The following is a 22,070-nucleotide window of genomic DNA, read 5'->3' on the forward strand; positions in this document are numbered from 1 at the left end:
AGCTGGGATTACAGGCACGCGCCACCATGCCCAGCTAAGTTTTTGTATTTTTAGTAGAGACGGGGTTTCACCATGTTGACCAGGATGGTCTCGATCTCTTGACCTCGTGATCCACCCTTCGGCCTCCCAAAGTGCTGGGATTACAACAACAAGTATTTTTTAAATAATATTTCTTCAGGAGCTAAGCTAAATTCACATTTTTTTAAGATGATAATATAAAACATTACACAATTGAACAAATATTTAAAGTGCAGGTTAACACAACAGAAGTTACAGAATCAGAGAAACTGGTTTTGCCAGTTAATAGTTCTGTTACCTTGGACAAGTTATTTACCTTTTTTGAGCTTTAGTTTCCTCACCCAAAATGAGGGCAATACCAAAGCTTACAGGACTGTTAAGGGTTATAAAAAATATTTGTAAGGTGGGTAGCATAATTTCTAAAATATAATAAATATTAAACAAATGCTACTCGTAATTACTATTAATTTAATACTAAAATGCATAAGGCTTAATTTTCTTGCTATTACAGATATCATTTCCTTAAAAAAATTTCTGAGTTTCATCTGTTATAATAGCTAAAAAATCTCTCAAGACCATTTATATAACTCAAGTTATTCTTACATTTAAATTTTTTTCATTTTTAAGAAATGGTGAGAAGACATCTGCTAACACATCTGTATATAATTTAAAGAAATTACATACTTTATGATTTCATTTTATTGTTGCAAATATTTACAATTTTTCCTGATTTCTGTCTCAAGGGCCATAATATATAAGAAATACACAATGAATAAAGAGACAACATACAAAATAAAGGGAATGTGGAGAAAAAGTTCATATAACATATTTTTTCTCAAGTCATTGGATTCTGTGAACTATAAATTGGTCATGATAGATAAATGTTTTAATTTCAGTAATATAATCAGGATTAAGAGAAGCTTAAATAGCATCTTTATAGTGATCCCTTCTGCTACATACATAGCACAGGACAAACATATAATAATGTATCAGCTGGATGAATACCTGTATCTTAACTTCGTAGAGTGAACTTTAAGAAACTGTTGAGAACTTAAATTTAACAGCCACCTCAAAGTATAACAATTTCCTTGATGACTCTTCTTATTTTCTTATTAACACAAAGTACCACACATGACCTTATGCCCTAAGACAGTATATATTACCTAGCTCAGGTTTGTCCAGTAAACTGATTAAAATTCGAAAAGGCTTTAGATCCTGCATTAGAGTGCTCTCTTCTCCATATCCATTCACTTGTAAGATTCCCACCATTGCCTTTAAAAAAGGAAAGTACACACTGGTCATTTAAATGAACAAATTCAAAGATTTTTTCCTTAAAATACTTTTAAATGTAACCATATGTAATGGAGATTTATGCATCCATTGCTTTTCTGAAGCCTTTTCACCAACCTTGGCCTTCTTATGCTGCTAGGAAAAAAATATATTTATCTATCTTGAGAAAAAAACTGTCTAAATTTACTTTAAACATAGTGGAATATCAAAGTAAATTTAGAAAAACATATTCATGAGCCAAGTGTTTTCCCTACAGATGAATTTCTATTTAAGATAATCCTTCTCAAATTATGCCACATTATCATTGCAGTATCTGCTGTTAGGTGATTATTTTCCCACTAGTGACTTAATAACTATATTCTTATAACCTCACTCCTTTAAAAATGCTTCAGACACCATGTATTTTCTTCAGTTTATTTGACTACCTTAAACAAATATAACTGAAATAAAAATAATATAAAATAAACTTCTCCAGAGCTTCACAAGAAAAAGCACAGGTCCTGACTCATTTTTGGAAAAGCTCCAACTTTCACAGGGCAGACAAGTGAGAAGCTGCAACTATGTTTTAATAAAGTAATGAAAACAAAGTAAGAGAAAAAAATCTTTTGTCTTACGTGGTAGTCTAACATATGATTATTTATCATTTTACAAGCATTTGCATGTTATGAACATTCTTGGGAAATTTGTAAGTTTTGTCTCCACCCCTTCAACTGTAAAATCAATTAAGGGAGGACCTCGTCTTACACTTTTTCAGTAACTCTAGTGGTCAGCAAGTGACCAAAGAATAATGAAAATATTCATTACCTGGACCAATAATTCTTTTGAAAATGTAGTGAAATAGTAAGTGGCATGTTCTTCGGGATTACTGTGTCTTGTGCTTCTGGGTCCTATGATAGCACCGTTGTTATCAAAACCTCCAGGGAAACAAATCACAAAATTAATTAAAAAGGAATTCTCAAAACTGCTGTTCACTAAATAGCAAAACAGCAAAATCTCAAAAACAGCACTAAACACTTACCAATTAGTAGCCCATTCAATGTCAGCAAGAAAGATCATTTTAGATAGTTTAATAAAGGGAAACCAATACATAAGTATCATAGTATTCTCCCAGAATTACCCTTTTTTTAATTGGCCAATTTTACTAACAGTGAAATAACTGAATATGCAGAACATCCACAATAAGTTACATTATGCCCCCTCACTCTAGGGAGAGAAGAGTTGTGAAGACAGGCAAAACACAAAAAACATGGAAAATCAAAGTGTACACATGTATTAATGCCTGAGTGGGACATTCGTATCATGTATAAGACAATGGTACTAGTCCTGATTCCTTTGATGACTTCAGAGTTTTGGACAGTATGCCAGCATTTTATTAGCTCATCCTTGTTTGCCTACTAACTTAAAGTACAACTACCTCAATTTGTAATGGGAAAAACAAATTAAGGACTAGGCAACATGACTTTATGGATTCAAATAGCCTATTCAACTATGAAGCTTCTGAAATTTCTTCATGTAATACATAACTAATACTGTTTGTATTTTTATTGTCCATTTACACAAGAAATCTTAGTGTTTAAATTTAAGACACACATACAACTTGGTAATCCTGATAAATGACAAATCTCCCTCCATTTTTTCCCAATTATGACTGAAGACATCAAATACCTACCAAGAAGCCACGCATAAAGTCTTCGATTCAGAGACATATCCCTTCTTAGTACTACATGAAGGGCTGCTGACAAGATCCTAATCATATCCGGTCGAGTGGCCTGAAAGAGTCAGGAATATGGTTGTACTTAACAATATATAATACATAACATTATGTTTTTCCTCTTCAAAAAATGCTTTGCAATATGCTCAGAACATTAGGGTGTATGGAGTACTTTCATATATTATTTCAAACACAGAAATTATTACTTCCATTTTACAGATTAGCAAACAAGAAGAAAGTTAGGTAACATGGCTATTTAGTTGTATAACTGAAACTGTAACTTAATTATTTTAACTTCCTGTTTAAAGTTTTTTATATAAAGCAAATTCTGACATAAAATAAATAAAATGGAGCAAGATGGGACAGACATAAGAAAATCATATGCTATTAGTCTTTCACATTTACAATGTTGTCAACTGACTATAAACTTAGAAGGTCACTAACTTCATCAACTCAAATTCATTTATTCTTTTAAAAAATTTTTATCCTGTAGTATTTTAAACATATCAAAAAATACAGAAAACAACATAATAAACCATTTTCCACCATTCAGCTTTAACAAATCTTAATTTTCCTATCATTTTCTTCCAGATCTTTTTAAGAGATTTTTTTTCTTCTTTCCCAATATCCTTAATTCAATATTTAAAAAACGATTAAAGGAGATCTGGTTAGAGCTAAAAGAGGTAAAGTTATAAAAATCAAAATAGAAGAAAAGCAACTAACTTGCTATTAAGATGAATTACTTTACAATAGAATCTTGGAATCAGAATTAGAAGAAAATGTGGAAACTAATTTAGCAACCACTCTATAAATAAAGAACCTAAGCCTCACAGGTTCTGGAGGTTTTGGCTAAGTGCTTAGTCAAATTCAAATGCCTGGTTATGTGCCCAGGCTAGATGGAGAACTCACTTCTCCCTAATCATAGATCAGTGAACTTTGTCCTCCTATACTATGCTTCTTTGATAGAATTAGAATTAGAAAGGATTCACCCAGATCATTTATTTTAAAGGAATCTTAGAGAAACAACTGAGATGATAGAGAACACAGATCACCAACAACTGACAAATTAGGTTCACTCCTTTGAACATGAATGTCTTCTATTGAACTGCACGATCCTGAAAGTACAGTTCAAGACCCCTTAAGACTTTTTCAGGGTGTCCACAAAATAAAAACTAATCATATTCATAACAAATAAAACTATGCATATTCATAACATTACCAAGATATTATGGGGCTTTTTGTTCTGTTGACATTTGCCCTGATGCACCTTAGCATGAAAAGAGGCAGCACAGCAGTGGCACCCACTATACTTGTAATCATTGTATTTTTACTGCCATGTACTTGTAGTAAAATCAAAAACAAAAAAAAAGAAGTCAGTTCCATTTAAAAGTGTTGTTAAAACAGTATAAATTTGTTTTCTTAAATATCAACCTTTGAGTGCATGTCTTTCAATATTCTGTGTAATAAAGTGAAAGATACACTTACAGTACTTCTGATGTACACTGAAGTATGACAGTTGTCTCAAGGAAAACCAATTGTGTAACTGGATTGTGAGCTTAACTACCAGCTTTCTCACAGAATGTCATTTTTTACCTGAAAGAATTACTAACACCAACTATGGTTATGCAGACTTGGGCATTTTGTAGTCATTTTCTCAAAGTGAGCCTGTCATTTCAAGGAAAATAATATTAATCGTGACGAATAATAAAAGTTGAGCTTCCAAGAGAAAAGTAGAATTATAGAAAACTTGCGCTTAGATTGAAACTCTGTGTGTGTGGGGATCACTCCAGCGTTGAGACCCCAAGTGTCTCCGCCATAATGGAGTTTGAGCCCAGACACGTTTCTCCCCACTGGAGGCAGTCAAGCTGAGGGAAAGAAGGAACTGAAAGGAGTTTGATATTGCAAAAGTTTATCTCTGGCTCACTGACCTAATATTATGGCTGGGTTAAGGCTGTGTGGTTTTATTAGACATTGTGTTTCTTGAAGTTTTTGTACTGGGATAGTTTTATCACTTTGTTTACCAAGTATTCACTGAAGCTTGTGACTATTCGCATGTCATTTGAAATTGTTGTCCTCAAGATTTATCACTTGCTTTGACAGTTGTAAAATGTTATCTTATTCCTGTAAGTGGAAAAGGTCATCTGTTTGTTTTACGATTTTTTGGATCAATCTTTATGTACTAGTTTTATCTTGATCCCCAGGCTTGCAATGTTCTGTTCCCCTTTGTTGTAATGATTTGACGTCAGCCATTGCGGGCTGAAAAGTATATAATGAGACGCTGTACATGAAATAAACTGCTGACTGAGGTATCCCCTCGTCAGTCCTCCAGACCCCATCTGTCTATCATTCTTTTCTTCCGTGCACTCTCTCTTCCAGGTATTGGGACCCTCTTGCAGGTCAGGAGACCCCGGCAGACGTGCCGTTCTCACGGACCCCAACATGTGTGTATATAAATATGTGTGTGTGTGTATTTTTTTTGAGATGGAGTCTCGCTGTATCACCCATGCTGGAGTGCAATGGTGTGATCTTGGCTCACTGCAACCTCTCTCTCCCAGGTTCAAGCAATTCTCCTGCCTCAGCCTCCCAAGTAGGTGGGGTTACAGGCATGTGCCACCACACCCAGCTAATTTTTGTATTTTTATTAGAGATGGGGTTTCACCATGTTGGACTTGAACTCCTGACCTCAAGCGATCTGCTCGCCCAGGCCTACCAAAGTGCTGGGATTACAGCTGTGAGCCACCATATCTGCTGAAATTGTACTATTTTGATTTGAACTAGCTTGAAAGCTTCTCAATACTGGGCTTAAAAGTTTCTCCCCATATCTAAGAATCTTTACTGATGAGATCAGTGGCAACAGTAATAAATGTTATTGGTATTGTACAATAAAATGTGAAAACATTCGGAAAATCTGCATAATTCAGTAAGCCAGTATTTCCTAAATATCCAATCATGACATTACAAAAACATGTATGACTTAAAGATCCACTGAAAGTACAAGACAGGTCAGTGGATTTTAATGAAATAGAACATGAAAAGTTCATTTATATGGTTTAAGACTCAATATTGTAACTAATTTTTAAAATCTACAGCTTGCAAAATTTGGTATATCAAAGAACATGTAATTTTAACACAAAATGCTACTGAAATACTTCTCAATTTTCCAGCTATATATCAATGTGAGAGCAGATTTTCTTCATACACTTTAACCAAAAGAACAAATCACAGAAGACAATGCAGAAGCAGATGTAAAGCACTCTGCTTTCTGCTATTAGGCCAGACAATAAAGAAATTGGCACATATACAAAACAATGCTTCTCACTAATTTTTTTATATGTTGGAAAACAGTTACTTACATAAAATGTTATTTATGCTAATGTAATAACTGTTATTGTTAGATGAATCAGTAAATATTTTAAAATTTGCCAGTTGTAATTTCTAATATGATAAACACAGATCCAACCAATACAAGCAAAAGATTTTTGAAGACCTTCAGTATTTTTGAAGAGTGTAATGGGGCTCTACAACTAAAGAATCTGAGAACTTCGGATCTAATCAACATCAGGTAAAGGATTATATTGTCACAAAATCTTTAAAAGTACAAATGTCTCCCCATCTTATTTTGGGAGAAAAACTACTCTTCTTAAGAAAGCAGGAAGCAGAAGATTTTAGTCAAAGGATAAAAAATTTCAGATAGGAAAAATAAGTTCAAAAAGATCTACTGTACAACATGGCAACTATAGTTGTTAGCAATGTACTGTATTCTTTAAAACTGCTCAGAATATATTTTGTGTTCTCACTGTAAAAATTAAGTGTGAAATAATGAATGTTAATTAGCTCAATTTATAGATTCCAGAATGTATACGTATTTCAAACATCATGTTGTACAGGATAAATATATATAATTCATGTCCATTAAAAAATTTAAAAAGTTGCTTCTTGATTACAACTAGTATCACCATCTATTTCTAATATGAAAAAAGTCTACTATAATCTCAAAGTGTAAGTACTACAGATTTGGGTGTGCTTTCCAGGAAACAAGTAAAAGAAATGTAGCAGTCCATCCCACTGCTAAAGTTCCTAACAGCAATCATCCTTTTGGGATATGGTAATGAAGGTACTGTTAAGTCACAATTATAATACAATTCCATACTTGCCAAGAATCTGGCAAGACACAGAAAGAGGGAAAGTGGGAAACTAAGGTGACTACATCATAATCCTTATTCAGTTTGGTACAGTAATAGGGACAACTGTATTAGAATTGGGTGGAGTAGTGGGGAGTGTCAGGCCTCCATGTGCAAGTTCAGACTCAGAAAGGCTAAAATTCCGCCTGCCTCAGCTGATCACCCCCACCGCAAGCCTGCAGAGCTTCCCCTGGACATAAGCTTCCCCTCACCCATCCTGTCATCTTAACTGTTCTTATAACAATGTGAATACTCCTCACCCAACCCTGCCATCTTAACTACTCTTATGCCTTACCTCACCCACCACTATAACTGAAATTATGGTAATGTATACTCCTTGCCCCTACTCCTGCCACTGTAACTTACCTTAATCCAACACCCCTGCCCCCTCCCCAAAAGATCTGCCCCAACCTATAAAACCAATTCCTATCCCACCACCCTTCGCTGACGCCCTTTTTGGCCTTAGCCTGCCTGCACCTAGGTGAATAAACAGCCATGTTGCTCACACAAAGCCTGTTTGCGGGGGGGATCTCTTCATTCAAAGAGTGAGTTTTAACAGGGAGAAAAGTATTAGAATTACAAGATTATTAGAATTGGGTGTGTACTTTTAAAAAACACATTCAACAAAGCTACTGTTTTCATAATACATATTACAGAATGTAAAAATCTAGAACATTTTGGCTGGTAGGAATACAGAGAAGGTAGAGTAAGAAAGAACAGGCTGAGAAAAGCTTAGGAAACACTGATAATAATATTAAGATTACAAATTAAGTTCTTAATTTGAGTCTACTATGACTTAATTCCTCAGATCTTGTTGAAACATGTATCAAATGAGGGCCCAATGATGTTGAATATTTAGAAGGTAAGAAAGCAATGGGAAAGTTCAAGAGTGAAAGTCAATAATAAATTTTTTGGCCAAAGATCCAGTCAACACATATCTTAGACTTTTGGATTACATATATTGCTTTGGCATATTCTTTGTTTTCTAAGACAAAACAAAAACCTTTCTTATCTTTTGGGCTGTTTGGCCATCCCTATACTAGAGATTTGCTAAATTTAGATTATGCTGAGTTGACTCAACAGGTGTTTTTTGTGAAAAGCCAAAGGGTAGAATAAAGTCCCTTGGTTTAAGGGTCAAAGACTCAAAATAGAAACAGAGAGTGATTTACATTCCAGTTAGTGACAGTATAGACAATGAAGTGTACAATTATTTAAGTTATTAACATTTCAACATCAAATTAAAGAAAAATCTTAATAGAGTAATGAATAAAAAATTGTCCAGTCATAATGAAAATTCACTACAGTTATCAATTAATCACAGTTCTTATGAAAAACTCAAATAATAGTCTCTTCAACTAATATCTTTTTAGGAATAAATTTACTTTTCCAAGGTAGTTATTCTCTATATCTTATTACTTTTGTTAGGTATGTAATTCTACCATTCTGAATGCCTACATTCTGGTGCTGTAAATCACCTTCATTAAGTTTTAGAACTCAAAGGAATTTAGATAATCTCTTTTAAAATGAGGGCACTGATTAAATTAAGTTCTAGGAATTACCTTCATTTATGATTTGTCAAATTAGTTGCACTTATTACAAAAATAAATTTATTACAGTAAGTTGCACTTATTGTAATAAGTTACACTTATTTGTAATAAATTTATTACAATAAGTTGTACTTATTTGTAATAAATATCACAGTGATAAGGCTGGGCGTGGTGGCTCACGCCTGTAATCCCAGCACATTGAGGGGCTGAGGCGGGTGGATCACAAGGTCAGGAGTTTAAGACCAGCCTGGCCAAGATGGTGAAACCCCATCTCTACTAAAAATACAAAAATTAGCCCAGTGTGTTGGCAGACACCTGTAATCCCAGCTACTTGGGAGTCTGAGGCAGGCAAGTGCTTGTACCTGGGAGGTGGAGGTTGCAATAAGCTGAGATGGCGACACTGCACTATAGTCTGGGTGACAGAGTGAGATTCTGTCTCCAGAAAAAAAAGAATATCACAGTGAGTAAACATGTGGCTGGCTCTTAACTTATAGTCAACTCTGCTAAGGGTCTGGCATGCATGTTAAAATCAGCATAACAAGATAACATAACATCAGTACAGATGATGGCTGGGTAGAAGGCCTGCGTCTCAGTCTTGGCTTACTCAGAGTTAGGAATGAGAACCTCTTGCTTTTTATATGTTACAACTTTTTTCAAAAGTATGAAATAGTCTACTTGAATTACCACATTCTTATCAAATCAGTGGAGCTTTTTTCTTTAGTTTTTCTTTTTTTCATGACAAATTCCACTCCTAAAAAGGAACTTATTTTCTATGTGCTTACTTATTTATACAAGAATTCAACATACATGCCTTTAAAAAACAACTACACATTATCAATCTATAGTTTTGCAACAATGCTTTATATTAATATCAGCATTAATATTTTACCTGACTCATGTGGAATGGAAAACAGAAGAGTATGAGGTCCAGTGTGCTTCTCTGTACAAGGACACTTGAGTCCTGCACCGAAGTACTTACTGCTTCTACCTGAAATAACAGCATCTTTAACATCTATTGTCTATTACACTGGGAATTTTTTGCCATAAAAATGTAACAACTCTTCATTTTCTCAAAAGTATGCTTCTGAGGATCTAATCAATATTTAAAGATATTCACATTATTTTGAATAGTAAACACATCACGACAGTTTAAAAATTAAGAAGTACAAAAGACTATACAGCAAAACTTCCAACTATCCAATTTTCCTTTTGTAGGCAACAGTTTTACTAGTAAATATCTTCTGCAAATACAAGAAAAACACATACATATATTCTAAACTCTGCCTTTTTCATTTAACATCTTTCAGAGATCTTCCCTTATTATTACATAAAGAGCTTCATTTCTTAATGGCCAAAGTATTTTATTTTGTAAATGAACTCTAATTTATTCAACCAAGCTTCTAATCATGTGCACTTATACTGTTTCTAAGCATTTACTATTGTAAATAACGTTGCAATATATAATATTTACATAATATACAACTACATCTCTAAGATAAATCCCTCAAAATAGAATTGCCAGGTCTTGGGGGTATGTGCAGTTACAATTTAAATAGCATAATACTGCTGGGTGTGGTGTCTCACGCCTATAATACCAACACTTTGGGAGGCTAAGGTGGGTGGATCACTTGAGGTCAGGAGTTGGAGATCAGCCTGGCCAACATGGTGAAACCCTGTCTCTACTAAAAATACAAAAATTAGATGGGCACAGTGGTGCATGCCTGTAATCCCAGCTACTCGGTGGCTGACGCAAGAGAGTTGCTTGAACCCTGGAGACAGAGGTTGCAGTGAGCCCAGATTTTGCCACTGCATTCCAGCCCGGGTGACAAAGTGAGACAGTCAATAAATAAATAAATAGCATAATGCTTTCTATTAGATTTCTATCACTTTATATTCCCTCCAAGTTTGCATGACAATTTGTTTCTCCACATGCTTGCTTAGCAATACATTTTTTTTCCCCATTTTTTTTTAGACATAAACACTGGCTTGGTGTAGTTTAAACTTTTATTTCTTTATTACAATATAGATCATCTCTTTATATTTGAATGATGTTTATTTCCTTTAAGTTAATTATCTACTCAAATCCATTTTCTACTTGATTATTCATATTTATCTATAGCTCTTTGAATATTAGAAAGAATATTCCTTTGACTGTGATATTTTGCACGTTTTTCCATGTGTCATTTGTTTAATAAGTAAAAAAAGATTTGTTTAAAATTTACATTAAGTCATTAAAAATAAATGTAACAGTATATTTTAAAACCTAAACTTAAAAAGCTTACCCATTTTGGAAATAGTTTGGCAATTTCTAATCAATTTACACATTAGAAGAAAAAAGAGTAAATCTCTGATACCTTGGATTAGACAATGGTTTTTTTTTTTTTTTTTTTGAGACGGAGTTTCGCTCTTGTTACCCAGGCTGGAGTGCAATGGCGCGATCTTGGCTCACCGCAACCTCTGCCTCCTAGGTTCAGGCAATTCTCCTGCCTCAGCCTCCTGAGTAGCTGGGATTACAGGCACGCGCCACCATGCCCAGCTAATTTTTTGTATTAGTAGAGACGGGGTTTCACCATGTTGACCAGGATGGTCTCGATCTCTTGACCTCGTGATCCACCCGTCTCGGCCTCCCAAAGTGCTGGGATTACAGGCTTGAGCCACCGCGCCCGGCCGGTTTCTTAAATATAATATCAAAAGCATAGGCAGCAAGAGAAAAAAATTAGATAAACTGGACTTGATCAAAATTAAAACTTTTTTGCTTCAAGGGACCCTATCAAGAATATGGGAAGACAATCTACAGAATGGGGGAAAATATTTTCAAATCATATATATGATAAGGGTTTAATACTCAGAATATATAAGGAACTCCTACAATTCAAAAACAAAAAGGCAAATAACCTAATTTTTAAGATGGACAAAGCATCTGAACAGAAACTTATCCAAAGAAGATATACAAATAGCCAATTATCACAATATGTTCTTCATTAGTCATTAGGGAAATGCAAATCAAAACCACAATGACAATACTTTATACACACTGGGAGAAGTATAATAAAAAAGACAAGTGTTGGCAATGATGTGACGAAACTGAAATCTTCATATACTGCAAGTGGGAATAAAAATTGGTGGTGTCACTTTGGAAAAAAAATTGCCAATTCTTCAAAAAGCTAAACAGTTACCAAAAAACTCAGAAATGGCACTACTAGGTATATACCTGAAAGAAATGAAAACACATGTCCATACTAAAACTCATACATGAGTGTTCAATGGGCATTATTTTTAACAGCCAAAATATAGAAGCAACCCAAATGTCCATTAGCTGATTAATGGTATATGCACACAGGCCGGGTGCAGTGGTTCATGCCTGTAATCCCAGTACCTTGGGAGGGCAAGGCAGGCATTTAAAACCAGTCTGACCAATATGGATCTAAAGACCACAAAAAATGAGTCCACTTATATACAGTACGATTTATGTAACATTCTAGGAAAAACAAAACTATAGAAACAGTAAACAGATCAGTGTTTCGAAGGGCCTGGGAGTACAGAGGAAGGGGAGTGCCTAAAAAGAGGCACGGAGGGCTTTTAAGGGCGATGGAAATATTTTGTATTTTAAGGAGTATACCACTCTAGAGATCTGAAAAATGTAAGTTCCATGAAAATGGAAACTCTGTTCATTATACAATCCTCAATATATGTCTGGAATAGTGTCTGGTTCTAAGGAAATATTGCTGAAATGAGCAATCGTATTTTTAGACCTACCATTAGCTCAATATCACTGCCAATGATATAAAGTTGATCTTCCATAGAAAGCTTCCTGTTTAAATGGGCAAGAACATATGTGATTCCAGGTAAACGCACAGCAGGACTGGTGAGAAGACTACCCCACAGGGCACTGTAGAATGCTGACTGGTCCACAGCAGCAGCAACCTTTTCCAACAATGTATTTGTTCTGAGGTATAAATAAAGTAGTTTAAAAAGGGAAACATTCAGTTTCATATTTTTAAAAATAAATCACTTTCTTCCCAGAATGTATGCAAACATCCATGCTATAGTCATATGTTCCACCCTAGAAACAAGTGTGATAGATTGAAAGAAGTCAGAAAACTGACTTTAAGCCCTGGCTCTACCATTTACTAACTATATATGTTGAGGAAGTCACTTCATTGTTCTTCAGTTCAGTCTCCTCATTTGTAAAATGAAGAGAACAACAAAAAACTCCATCACAAGACAAGACAAACAAACATCACAAAACATCACAAACCTACCTCACTGGGCTGTTAAAGTACTCTAAGTAATAAAACACCATATACATTTCAGTTAATAGTAATCCTATAGAACATATGTTCTGTTGACTTTCTAAAAAATCTTAAAAAGACATTTCAAATCTTTCTTTCTGAAATGATATAGTTCAAAACTTCAATGAATTAGATCTATGACAAAATCAAAGATACCTCACTGCTTTAATAAGAAATACACTTAAAGATTACTTTTTAGGGGAGGGAAGAAAGGGGAGTGGGCTAAAAAAAAAAACCTATTGAATACTAAGCTCATTACCTGGGTGAAGGGATCATCCCAACCCCAAACTTCAGCATCATGCAATATAACCATGTTATAAACTTGCACATGTACTCTCTGAATCCAAAATAAAAGTTGAAAAAAATTACTTTTGTTTTTAACATAAGATAAACAATGCAATACATGAAAGTCTATTACACTATAGTGAAAAAAGTCTATAGTGAAGAGAATTTGATGAGTTCTACTGTTTACTTGCTACTTAAAACTAACCCTGTAATTTCTTCTGGCCTCAATTTATCTACACAGTAAAAGAATAACATTTACAAATCCTTTTATAGAACTTATATGAAATAACTAGCAAAACATTAACAAGGTAAATCATGGGAATACCGCAGTTATAAAGATCATTATTCAACTTCTATAAAATTTTAAATTGTAACTAGCAGAGTTATAATTGGTATTGAGTCCATGCTTCCTTAAGAGAAAAATAACAGTTTTAAACAAAACTAATTTATAAGCTAAATGAAATAATTTCATATTGCATTTATGAAACTGTAGGCAAATAAATAAAAAAGTAAAATTAATTAAAACAAGTGATAAGCTTTAAACTCTGAGGACAAAATTATTTTTTCTGCAAGGAGCCTTTAAAAAGGTAATTTAATGTATTAAGAATTAGATTCTTACTGCATGATGGGAGCAGCTGAAAAATAATAACTAGACAATGCACTTGAATAAAATATTTAAATTTAACAATTAAGTCTACTTATAAAGTAAGTTTGGTATTTTCTATTTTTGCTACCTCAACTCAGTTTTTTAAAATAAGAATATTAGTAATGAGATATTAGAGATACTTAATGCCATAATGCATTGCCTACAAGTATTAACTCCCCAAAAATAATAATGGGCACCAAACAGATCAAGTAACAGTTAAATACCAAGAGTACCATGTCAATCGCTAGCAAAACAGCACTGTACTGGCACTAAGCTATTTTCTCCCATTAGCAATTTAAAAATTATTACTGCATGAACTAATTTTTCATTCTTTTCATTAAACTAAATGTCCTATTTATTATTTTAAATTATCAGTCACAATTTTCTTGAGTGACTTGTATGTACTTGGCAAAGGACTAAGTAAGTGATTTCTTATTATAATAACACAAAGAAATAGGTACTATGTTTGTTTTAAAGATGAGGAGACTGAATGAAGTTCATGGACACTAAAAAAACTTGCCTAAGATCAGTGTCTGTATAGGCAGGACTTCAACTCAGTACATCCACCTCCGAAGTCTATGCTTTTACCACTAGCTATGTTTTCAGTATGATACACAGACTAGATAAACTATAATAATGTTTTATTGCTATAGAATCACTCATGTGATACACTGAATTGTCTAGAATAATTCATTTGTGATGTTAAAACATATTTACCTAAAAATGCTTGCTGACAAATCCATGACTTCAATTACCTAACTGCACCAAATATGATCTTACCTCTCATAGTACTCTGATCCTTCTTCTAAGCCAGGAAGAATACCAGTAAGCAATCCCTGTAGACCAGGTTTCAGTGTTTTACCCAAAGGCAGATAATATATCTCATACAAACTGAGCAATGTTGGTTTCACAGACATGGCAGCATTTGCAAGAAGAGGAAATAATCCAGAACTGTTAAAAAAAAAAAAAATAAGGACAAAGAGGGAGAGGGAAGCAAAATAACTAAAAATACTAATTCATATGCAATTATATGTATAAATATTTTACTTATTTTTGATTAAAATGTTATACTGATTGGCTTAAAATGATACTTGTATATTAATGACTATATCCATTAAACCAGACCAGTTCTCTCACCTAAGTTTTATACTTGTAAACCCAATAGCTACCTAGCTGTTTCACAAAGTTCTCATATTTCACAATTCCAAAACAGAATTCCCCAACGTGCCCCAGCAAAACATCTGCCTTCCCTGTAATAACTGTCATTTCAAAATATGGCATCATTATCTATCTGGCTTCTATCTGGCTGATCAAAAGCTATAAATCTAGGACTCATCCTTGACTCATGCCATCCTCCTGCCTCAGTCTCCTCAGTAGCTTTAAAAATCTTCTACTCTAAGCTGACTAAGTTGGCTCATACCTGTAAACCAAGCGCTTTGGAAAGCTGAGATGGGAGGACTGCTTGGGCCCAGGAGTTTAAGACCAGCAGCCCAGGAAACATAGTGAGACCCTATCTCTACAAAAAACAAAAATAATTAGCTGGGTACAGTGGCATATGCCTGTAGTCCCAGCTACTTGGGAGGCTGAGAGTGAAGGACTGCTTGAACCTGGGAGGTAGAGGCTGCAATGAGCTCTGATCATGCCACTGTACTCCAGCCTGAGTGACAGAGGGAGACCCTAGATCCAAAAAAAAAAAAAAAAAAAAATTTTTTTCTACTCTAACCCGCAATCAGTCATTGGGTCATCAAGTTCTCTGTACAAGTCACTCTCCTAGATAATTTTTGAATATAATAAATTATATCTCCACTAGATAGCTATCTAGAAGCTGCTATCATATCTTGCTCTTCATGTTTTAACATGTATTGCTTCATTACTGCCCTGAAGCAGCTCTCAATAAAACCTTTCACTGATTTCCCATTGCCAATGTGGCCTTTAACATCTTTTAAGAAATGAATACTACATACCTCTGTACAGTCCATATACACTCACCAATTTTACTCCTGTAACCTCTGCTCCAGCTATACTGAAGAATTCCTTTCTAGTTTCTTTCAGAACCTTCCACGCTCTTTTTAGTGTCCATACCTTTCCATGTGCTGCTCTGACAAATATAATTTCCAATCTCTTACAGCCTTTTTGTCTGGGTGATTCCCAAACTTTCAGGCCTCAGTCTAAGAAGCCATTTCCTTAGGGAGACTATCTCCTAATTAGACTAGGTAGGCCCCCTATTTGACGTTCTCATAGTACCCAATATTTACTTACTAAAACATTTATCATTCTTTATTTGAATTGCTTAATGTATATCTTTTCCAACAGACTGTGAATATCAGAAAACAAGGGACCATGACTATCTTTTTATTTCTGTATCCTAAGTTTCAAGCACCGTGTCCTGTAGTTAGCAAGTGAGGAACAAATGAACTAAGAATCTCTCTTGCTCCTAGTTTATAAAAAATAGAAATCATCAAGAATGGCTTCAGCTTTCTACTTTTCCATCTCTCATTTTAGGTACTGTTTGATCTAAAGATACGGTTATAGTCGCTCAGTCTCTTTCAGGGTACCTTTTTTCCATGTGCCCCAGGGCCATGATCTGCCTATCCAGGGACCTGCTTCATCTATTATCTTTTTTCTTTTCCATAATTTCTATCTTTCTTCCTCAACTGACAACTTTGCTTTTTAATACAAATGTACTCACATCTTTCCTCAAAATTCTAAAATGAGAAAAAAATAACAGCAACAACCAAACCCCAAAATCTCTTTTTTTTTTTTTTTTTGAGATGGAGTCTCACTCTATCACCCAGGCTGGAGTGCAGTGGCATGATCTCAGCTCACTGCAACCTCTGCCACCCAGGTTCAAGCAATTCTCCTGCCTCAGCACCTGAGTAGCTGGGATTACAGGCACCTGCTGCCATGCCCGGATAATTTTTTTTGTATTTTAAGCAGAGACAGCGTTTCACCATCTTGGCCAGGCTGGTCTTGAACTTCTGACCTTGTGATCCACCTGCCTCAGCCTCCCAAAGTGCTAGGACTACAGGTATGAGCCACTGCACCCAGCCCCAAAATCTTTATTCTAAGTAACTTTCTGGTTTAAAGCCACCATCCTCTATCAATTGTTAATACATACATATATATAAATACACACACACACACACACACACACACACACATATATTTCTTCTATTTATTATCTTCCATCATTAATCAATCACAATACTTCTACTCCCTCCACTGAAACTGTTCTCATTTTGGTCACCAATGTCTACCAATTGCCAGATCCAATGCTCTATTTTCAACCCTTATCCTATTTTATTTAACATTTGATACTATTAACCACAGCATTCTCTTGAAGTGTTCTTCCCTTTTGACTTCCAGGATTGCTCTGTCTCTTGGTCTATTTTCTTTTCTTTTTTCTTTTTTTGATAAGGAGTCTCTGTCGCCCATGCTGAAGTGCAGGGGTGCAATGTCGGCTCACTGCGACCTTGGCTCACTGCTACCTCCATCTCCCAGGTTCAAGTGATTCTCATGCCTCAGCCTCCCTAGTAGCTGGCATTACAGGCACTCACCACCACACCCGGCTAATTTTTATATGTTTAGTTGAGATGGGGTTTCACCATGTTGGGCAGGCTGGTCTTGAACTCCTGACCTAAGGTGATCCACCTCAGTCTCCCAGCCTTTTGGTACATTTCCTATCTCTGATTCTCTTTCATTGCCTACTTTCCCTCACCTAATCTTTAAATACTGAGACTCCTAAATACTCTCAAAACGCCCACTTTCCTTTTTCCCTCTTGTTACTTACAATGTGCCTAGGCAATTTCAATTATTCTCTTGGCTTCAACTGCCACCGAAATGCTGATAACTCTACAGTATCTGTCTAGTCTGCAGATACTGTAGGGCATTAAAGATAGTATGTAAAGCCAGTAAAGGTACTTTTAATAGTAATACATAATACATTCAAAGGATAGTGTTAAGAAAACTAAGCATTGCTGAATCATGCTGTATGTAATTAATAATTTTATTATTTTATTTTACCAAAAGCTTACTTGACATGCCCATCTAAATATTTTAATGCATTCAAACTCCACTTCTAGCCTTCTTAGTAACATCTTTGTGCACTGTATCACATTAAAAAGAAACAACCTTGAAGAGGCAACATGGTACTCTATCATGTAATAGGTTATAAAACTTTAAAAGTATTTGTATTTATGTTAAACCATAAACCTTGAGACTAAAAAAATCATTAATTAAAAATAAATGTATCTACATTTAACATAAACTTTGGTTTTTAAAATAGCTATACTTCAAAGTAGTATAGAACCATGATATAATTTACTCCATAACATTTGTGTGTGCATGTGTACAAGAATATATGCCATACTTAGAAACGGTATTCTAGAATTTAATCTTACATAACATACTGAGGATAAAAACAGGTACACTACAACTGAAGAATAACTGTGTTGTTTAAGGTAAACTTTCTCTTAAGAGTTAAAAAGTAGCAGGCAGGAATTATGTAAATCTTGCCTTGAGAAAGGAAAATCTATCAACTATTAGATAATTACATGCAACACTGATTCAGCAATGCTCAGTTTTCTTAACATCACTCTTGGAATGTATTATTTATTATTATTAAAAATACTTTTACTGGCTTTACATACTATCTTTAAGACATCCATGTTTGGCTGGGTGTGGGATTACATCACGCCTGTAATCCCAGCACTTTGAGAGGCCGAGGCAGGGAGATCACGAGGTCAGAAGTTTGAGACCAGCCTGGCCAACATAGTGAAACCTCGTCTCTACTAAAAATACAAACATTATTTGTACTTTTGTATTGGTGGCAGGCACCCATAGTCCCAGCTACTTGGGAGGCTAAGGCAGGAGAATTGCTTGAACCTGGGAGGTGGAGGTTGCAGTGAGCTGAGATTGCACCACCGCACTCCAGCTTGGGGGACAGAGTGAGACTTCGTCCCAAAAAAATAAAAAAAAGACATCCATGCTCATTTATCTTTATTATATTTCCATGCTAATTTCTCTTTAATAATATTTTAAAATATCTAAGAATTGAGTACAGCAAATAGTGTTTCTTTATTCACTAAACAAATGTTCATTAAGGGTCTACTATCTGTCAATTCTTCAGGATACTGAGAATAGAGCACTTAATCACAGGAAGAAATCCCTGCTCCTTATTAACCTTATGAAGTTTATTTTTTGGAGAGTATATATGTATATATTTTAATTGCTTGGTTATTGTATGTCTATACATACATACACACATATACATACATGATACGCATGTATACATATATACATACATATCAGATGGTGATAAATGTTACAGCAGAGGAGAAAAAGGTACAGGGGAATAACAATGAGATTGGAGCAGAAGCAGGTTCTAAACAGGGTGGTCAGAAAAGGCTTATCTGAGCAGAACTGAAAGAGCAAAGACATACACAGTAGAAAGGATCAGTAAAACTAAAAGCTGGTTTTTAAAAGACTAACAAAATTTATAAACTTATGATAAGACTAATCAATTAGGAAAAAAGGATGGCTTGAGTCACCAATATCAAGAGTGAAAGAGGAGGCATTACTATAGATCCTAAATGTTACAAAGAAGGGACTATATTATGAACTTTAGGCCAATGCATCTAAAATTTAGTAAAAATGGGTAAATTTCTAGAGAAAAAAATTTACTGAAACTGACAAAGAGATTTGAATAGTTCCATGTCTGTTAAAGAAATTAATCTGTAATTACAAATCTTCCCATGAAGACAAATTTCAGATAAAATTTTCTAAATATTTAATTATACCAATGTTGTAAAAACTGTTCCAGAGAGCAGACTAACAGAGAACAATCTGAAATTTGTTTTATGAAGTTAGCATAAACTTGAAACCAAAATTAGATAAAAATGTAATATCATGGCCATTCTCTACTAAATAAAGATTAAAAACTACAAATAAACAAAAAAAAAATCCAGTGATACAAAAAGGATTCTAAATCATGAGCCAACTGGATATATTCCAGAAATGGAAGGTTGACTGAACCTTCCAAAACATTTAACATTTCCTACCTGAAGTGAGAAGACAGACAAAAATATACTTGTCCCTACTCTCTTCAACACTTTACTATAGACCCTAGTCAATACGATAAGGCAAAAAAAAAAAAAAAATATTAAAAGTGGAAAATAAGAAATGTAACTTGCTATTCACAGATAGTGTGATTGTATATCTCAAAATTCCAAAAGCTATTAGAAAGAACAAGTAAACTTAACTAAATTTCTAAATACAATGTCAATACAGAAAAACACCTTTGTATTTCTTCATTCTAACACCAATATACCAAGGAAATACTCCTTAAACGAGAAGCAAATAGGACCACTCAATAAAAGGTTGACAAATCAGACTTCATTAAAATAAACTTCAAAAGACTGCATAAAGAACTTTTGGTTCTTCAAAGATACCGTTTAGAAAGTTTTAAAAGTTAAGCTGCAAGGCCGGGTGCGGTGGCTCACGCCTGTAATCCCAGCACTTTGGGAGGCCGAGGCGGGTGGATCACGAGGTCAAGAGATCGAGACCATCCTGGTCAACATGGTGAAACCCTGTCTCTACTAAAACTACAAAAAATTAGCTGGGCATGGTGGCGCGTGCCTGTAATCCCAGCTATTCAGGAAGTTGAGGCAGGAGAATTGCCTGAACCCAGGAGGCAGAGATTGCGGTGAGCTGAGATCGCGCCATTGCACTCCAGCCCGGGTAACAAGAGCAAAACTCCGTCTCAAAAAAAAAAAAAAAAAAAGTTAAGCTGCAGTCTGAGCAAAATATATATAGTTAAATAGTAGGCATTTTCAGTAGAAGGGGGTAGGAGGGAACTTTCTGGGTTGACAAGAATGTTCTATATCTTATTTTCAATGGTGGCTACAAAATTGACTAAATTTGTCAAAACATCACACTGAACACTTAGGATCTGTTCATTTTACTGTATGTAAATTATATCAACAGTTTAAAAAGAAAAGTTAAGTGGTTAAGAAAAGGGGAGACAGAATTAGGGACCCAGAAACTAGGTCAGAGGAAATTCCTGAGAATGCAGCACAGAGAGAGAAAAAAGTTAGAAAACTGAAAAATGGTTAAGAGATGGAAAAGCCATAGTGGGAAGACATAACATGTTTAAACATAGTTCCAAAAGTAGGGAGAGAACAGAAGCAGTAAAGGCAATCTCAAAACAGAATGGTTGAAAATTTTCCAAAATTGGTGAAAGGCATCAATTTATAGATTTAAAAAATTTTTTTCAATGGCTTTTTTGCATAACAGCCATGTTTGGTTACATGATTAAGTTCTTTAGTGGCGATTTCTGAGATTTTGATGTACCCATCACCCAAGTAGTGTACACTGTACCCAAAATGTAGTCTTTTATTCCTCACCCCCTTACACCCTTTCTCCTGGGTTCCCGAAGTCCATTGTATCATTCTTATGCCTTTGCATCCTCATAGCTTAGCTCCCACTTATGAGTGAGAACATACAATGTTTGCTTTTCCATTCCTCATTTACTTCATTTAGAATAATGGTCTCCAATTCCATTCAGGTTGCTGCAAATGCCATTATTTCATTCCTTTTTATCCAATTCATAGATTTTTTTAAGTCCAACAAATATCAACGGGATAAAAAAAAAAACCTACCTAAAAACACATCACAATAGAACAGAATACTAGGGACAAAAATGTGGAAGAAGGGCCATTTCAGATGATAATTAAACAAGTCTTTAGAGGAGCTGATATCTGATCAGAGGCCTGGATTTGAGAATTACAGGGCAAGGGAATAGCAAAGAGAATAAACAAAGAGACCTGTGTGACCTGAGTGCAATAAATTGGGGGAAAATAATAATAGTTTAATTTTAGTTTATTAAGAGTTGAGGTCACTGACAGAGCCAGGGTCAGAGTACTTCAGGAAGTATTCAATGCCATGGTAAAGGCTTTTCCCTAATTTTCCTTAAGTGTGCTGAGAAGAAGTCAATAAAGCTTTTTAAGCAAGAGAGTAACATTATTTAATATATTAAAAAGATTACTCTGGTACTATGTGGAGAAAAGGGTAGAAGAGGTAAGAAGAGATGGTGGACAAATG

The 22,070-nt window shown here is 34.8% G+C and overlaps 1 protein-coding gene across 9 annotated transcripts in view; it reads right to left on the reverse strand.

Moving 5' to 3' along the window:
* The window catches only part of DOP1A (DOP1 leucine zipper like protein A), a 100,607-nt gene that overhangs the window by 51,941 nt on the left and 26,596 nt on the right, over nucleotides 1-22,070 (reverse strand). For 7 of the 9 annotated variants that reach the window (XM_064360884.1, XM_064360890.1, XM_064360886.1 and 4 more), the window contains exons 5-10: nucleotides 14,751-14,921; nucleotides 12,500-12,693; nucleotides 9,637-9,731; nucleotides 2,978-3,077; nucleotides 2,113-2,222; nucleotides 1,182-1,290 (exon numbers count right to left, since the gene is read on the reverse strand). In XM_064360884.1, the coding sequence (XP_064216954.1) occupies nucleotides 1,182-1,290; nucleotides 2,113-2,222; nucleotides 2,978-3,077; nucleotides 9,637-9,731; nucleotides 12,500-12,693; nucleotides 14,751-14,921 (779 nt within the window). The remainder of the gene's footprint in view (nucleotides 1-1,181; nucleotides 1,291-2,112; nucleotides 2,223-2,977; nucleotides 3,078-9,636; nucleotides 9,732-12,499; nucleotides 12,694-14,750; nucleotides 14,922-22,070) is intronic. The other 2 variants (XM_064360885.1, XM_064360888.1) reach the window with 1 other exon arrangement.

Source organism: Aotus nancymaae, unplaced genomic scaffold (assembly GCF_030222135.1).
Source record: "Aotus nancymaae isolate 86718 unplaced genomic scaffold, 86718_ANA_hifiasm-v0.15.2.pri h1tg000040l, whole genome shotgun sequence".
In the NCBI taxonomy this organism is placed as follows: Eukaryota; Metazoa; Chordata; class Mammalia; order Primates; family Aotidae; genus Aotus; species Aotus nancymaae.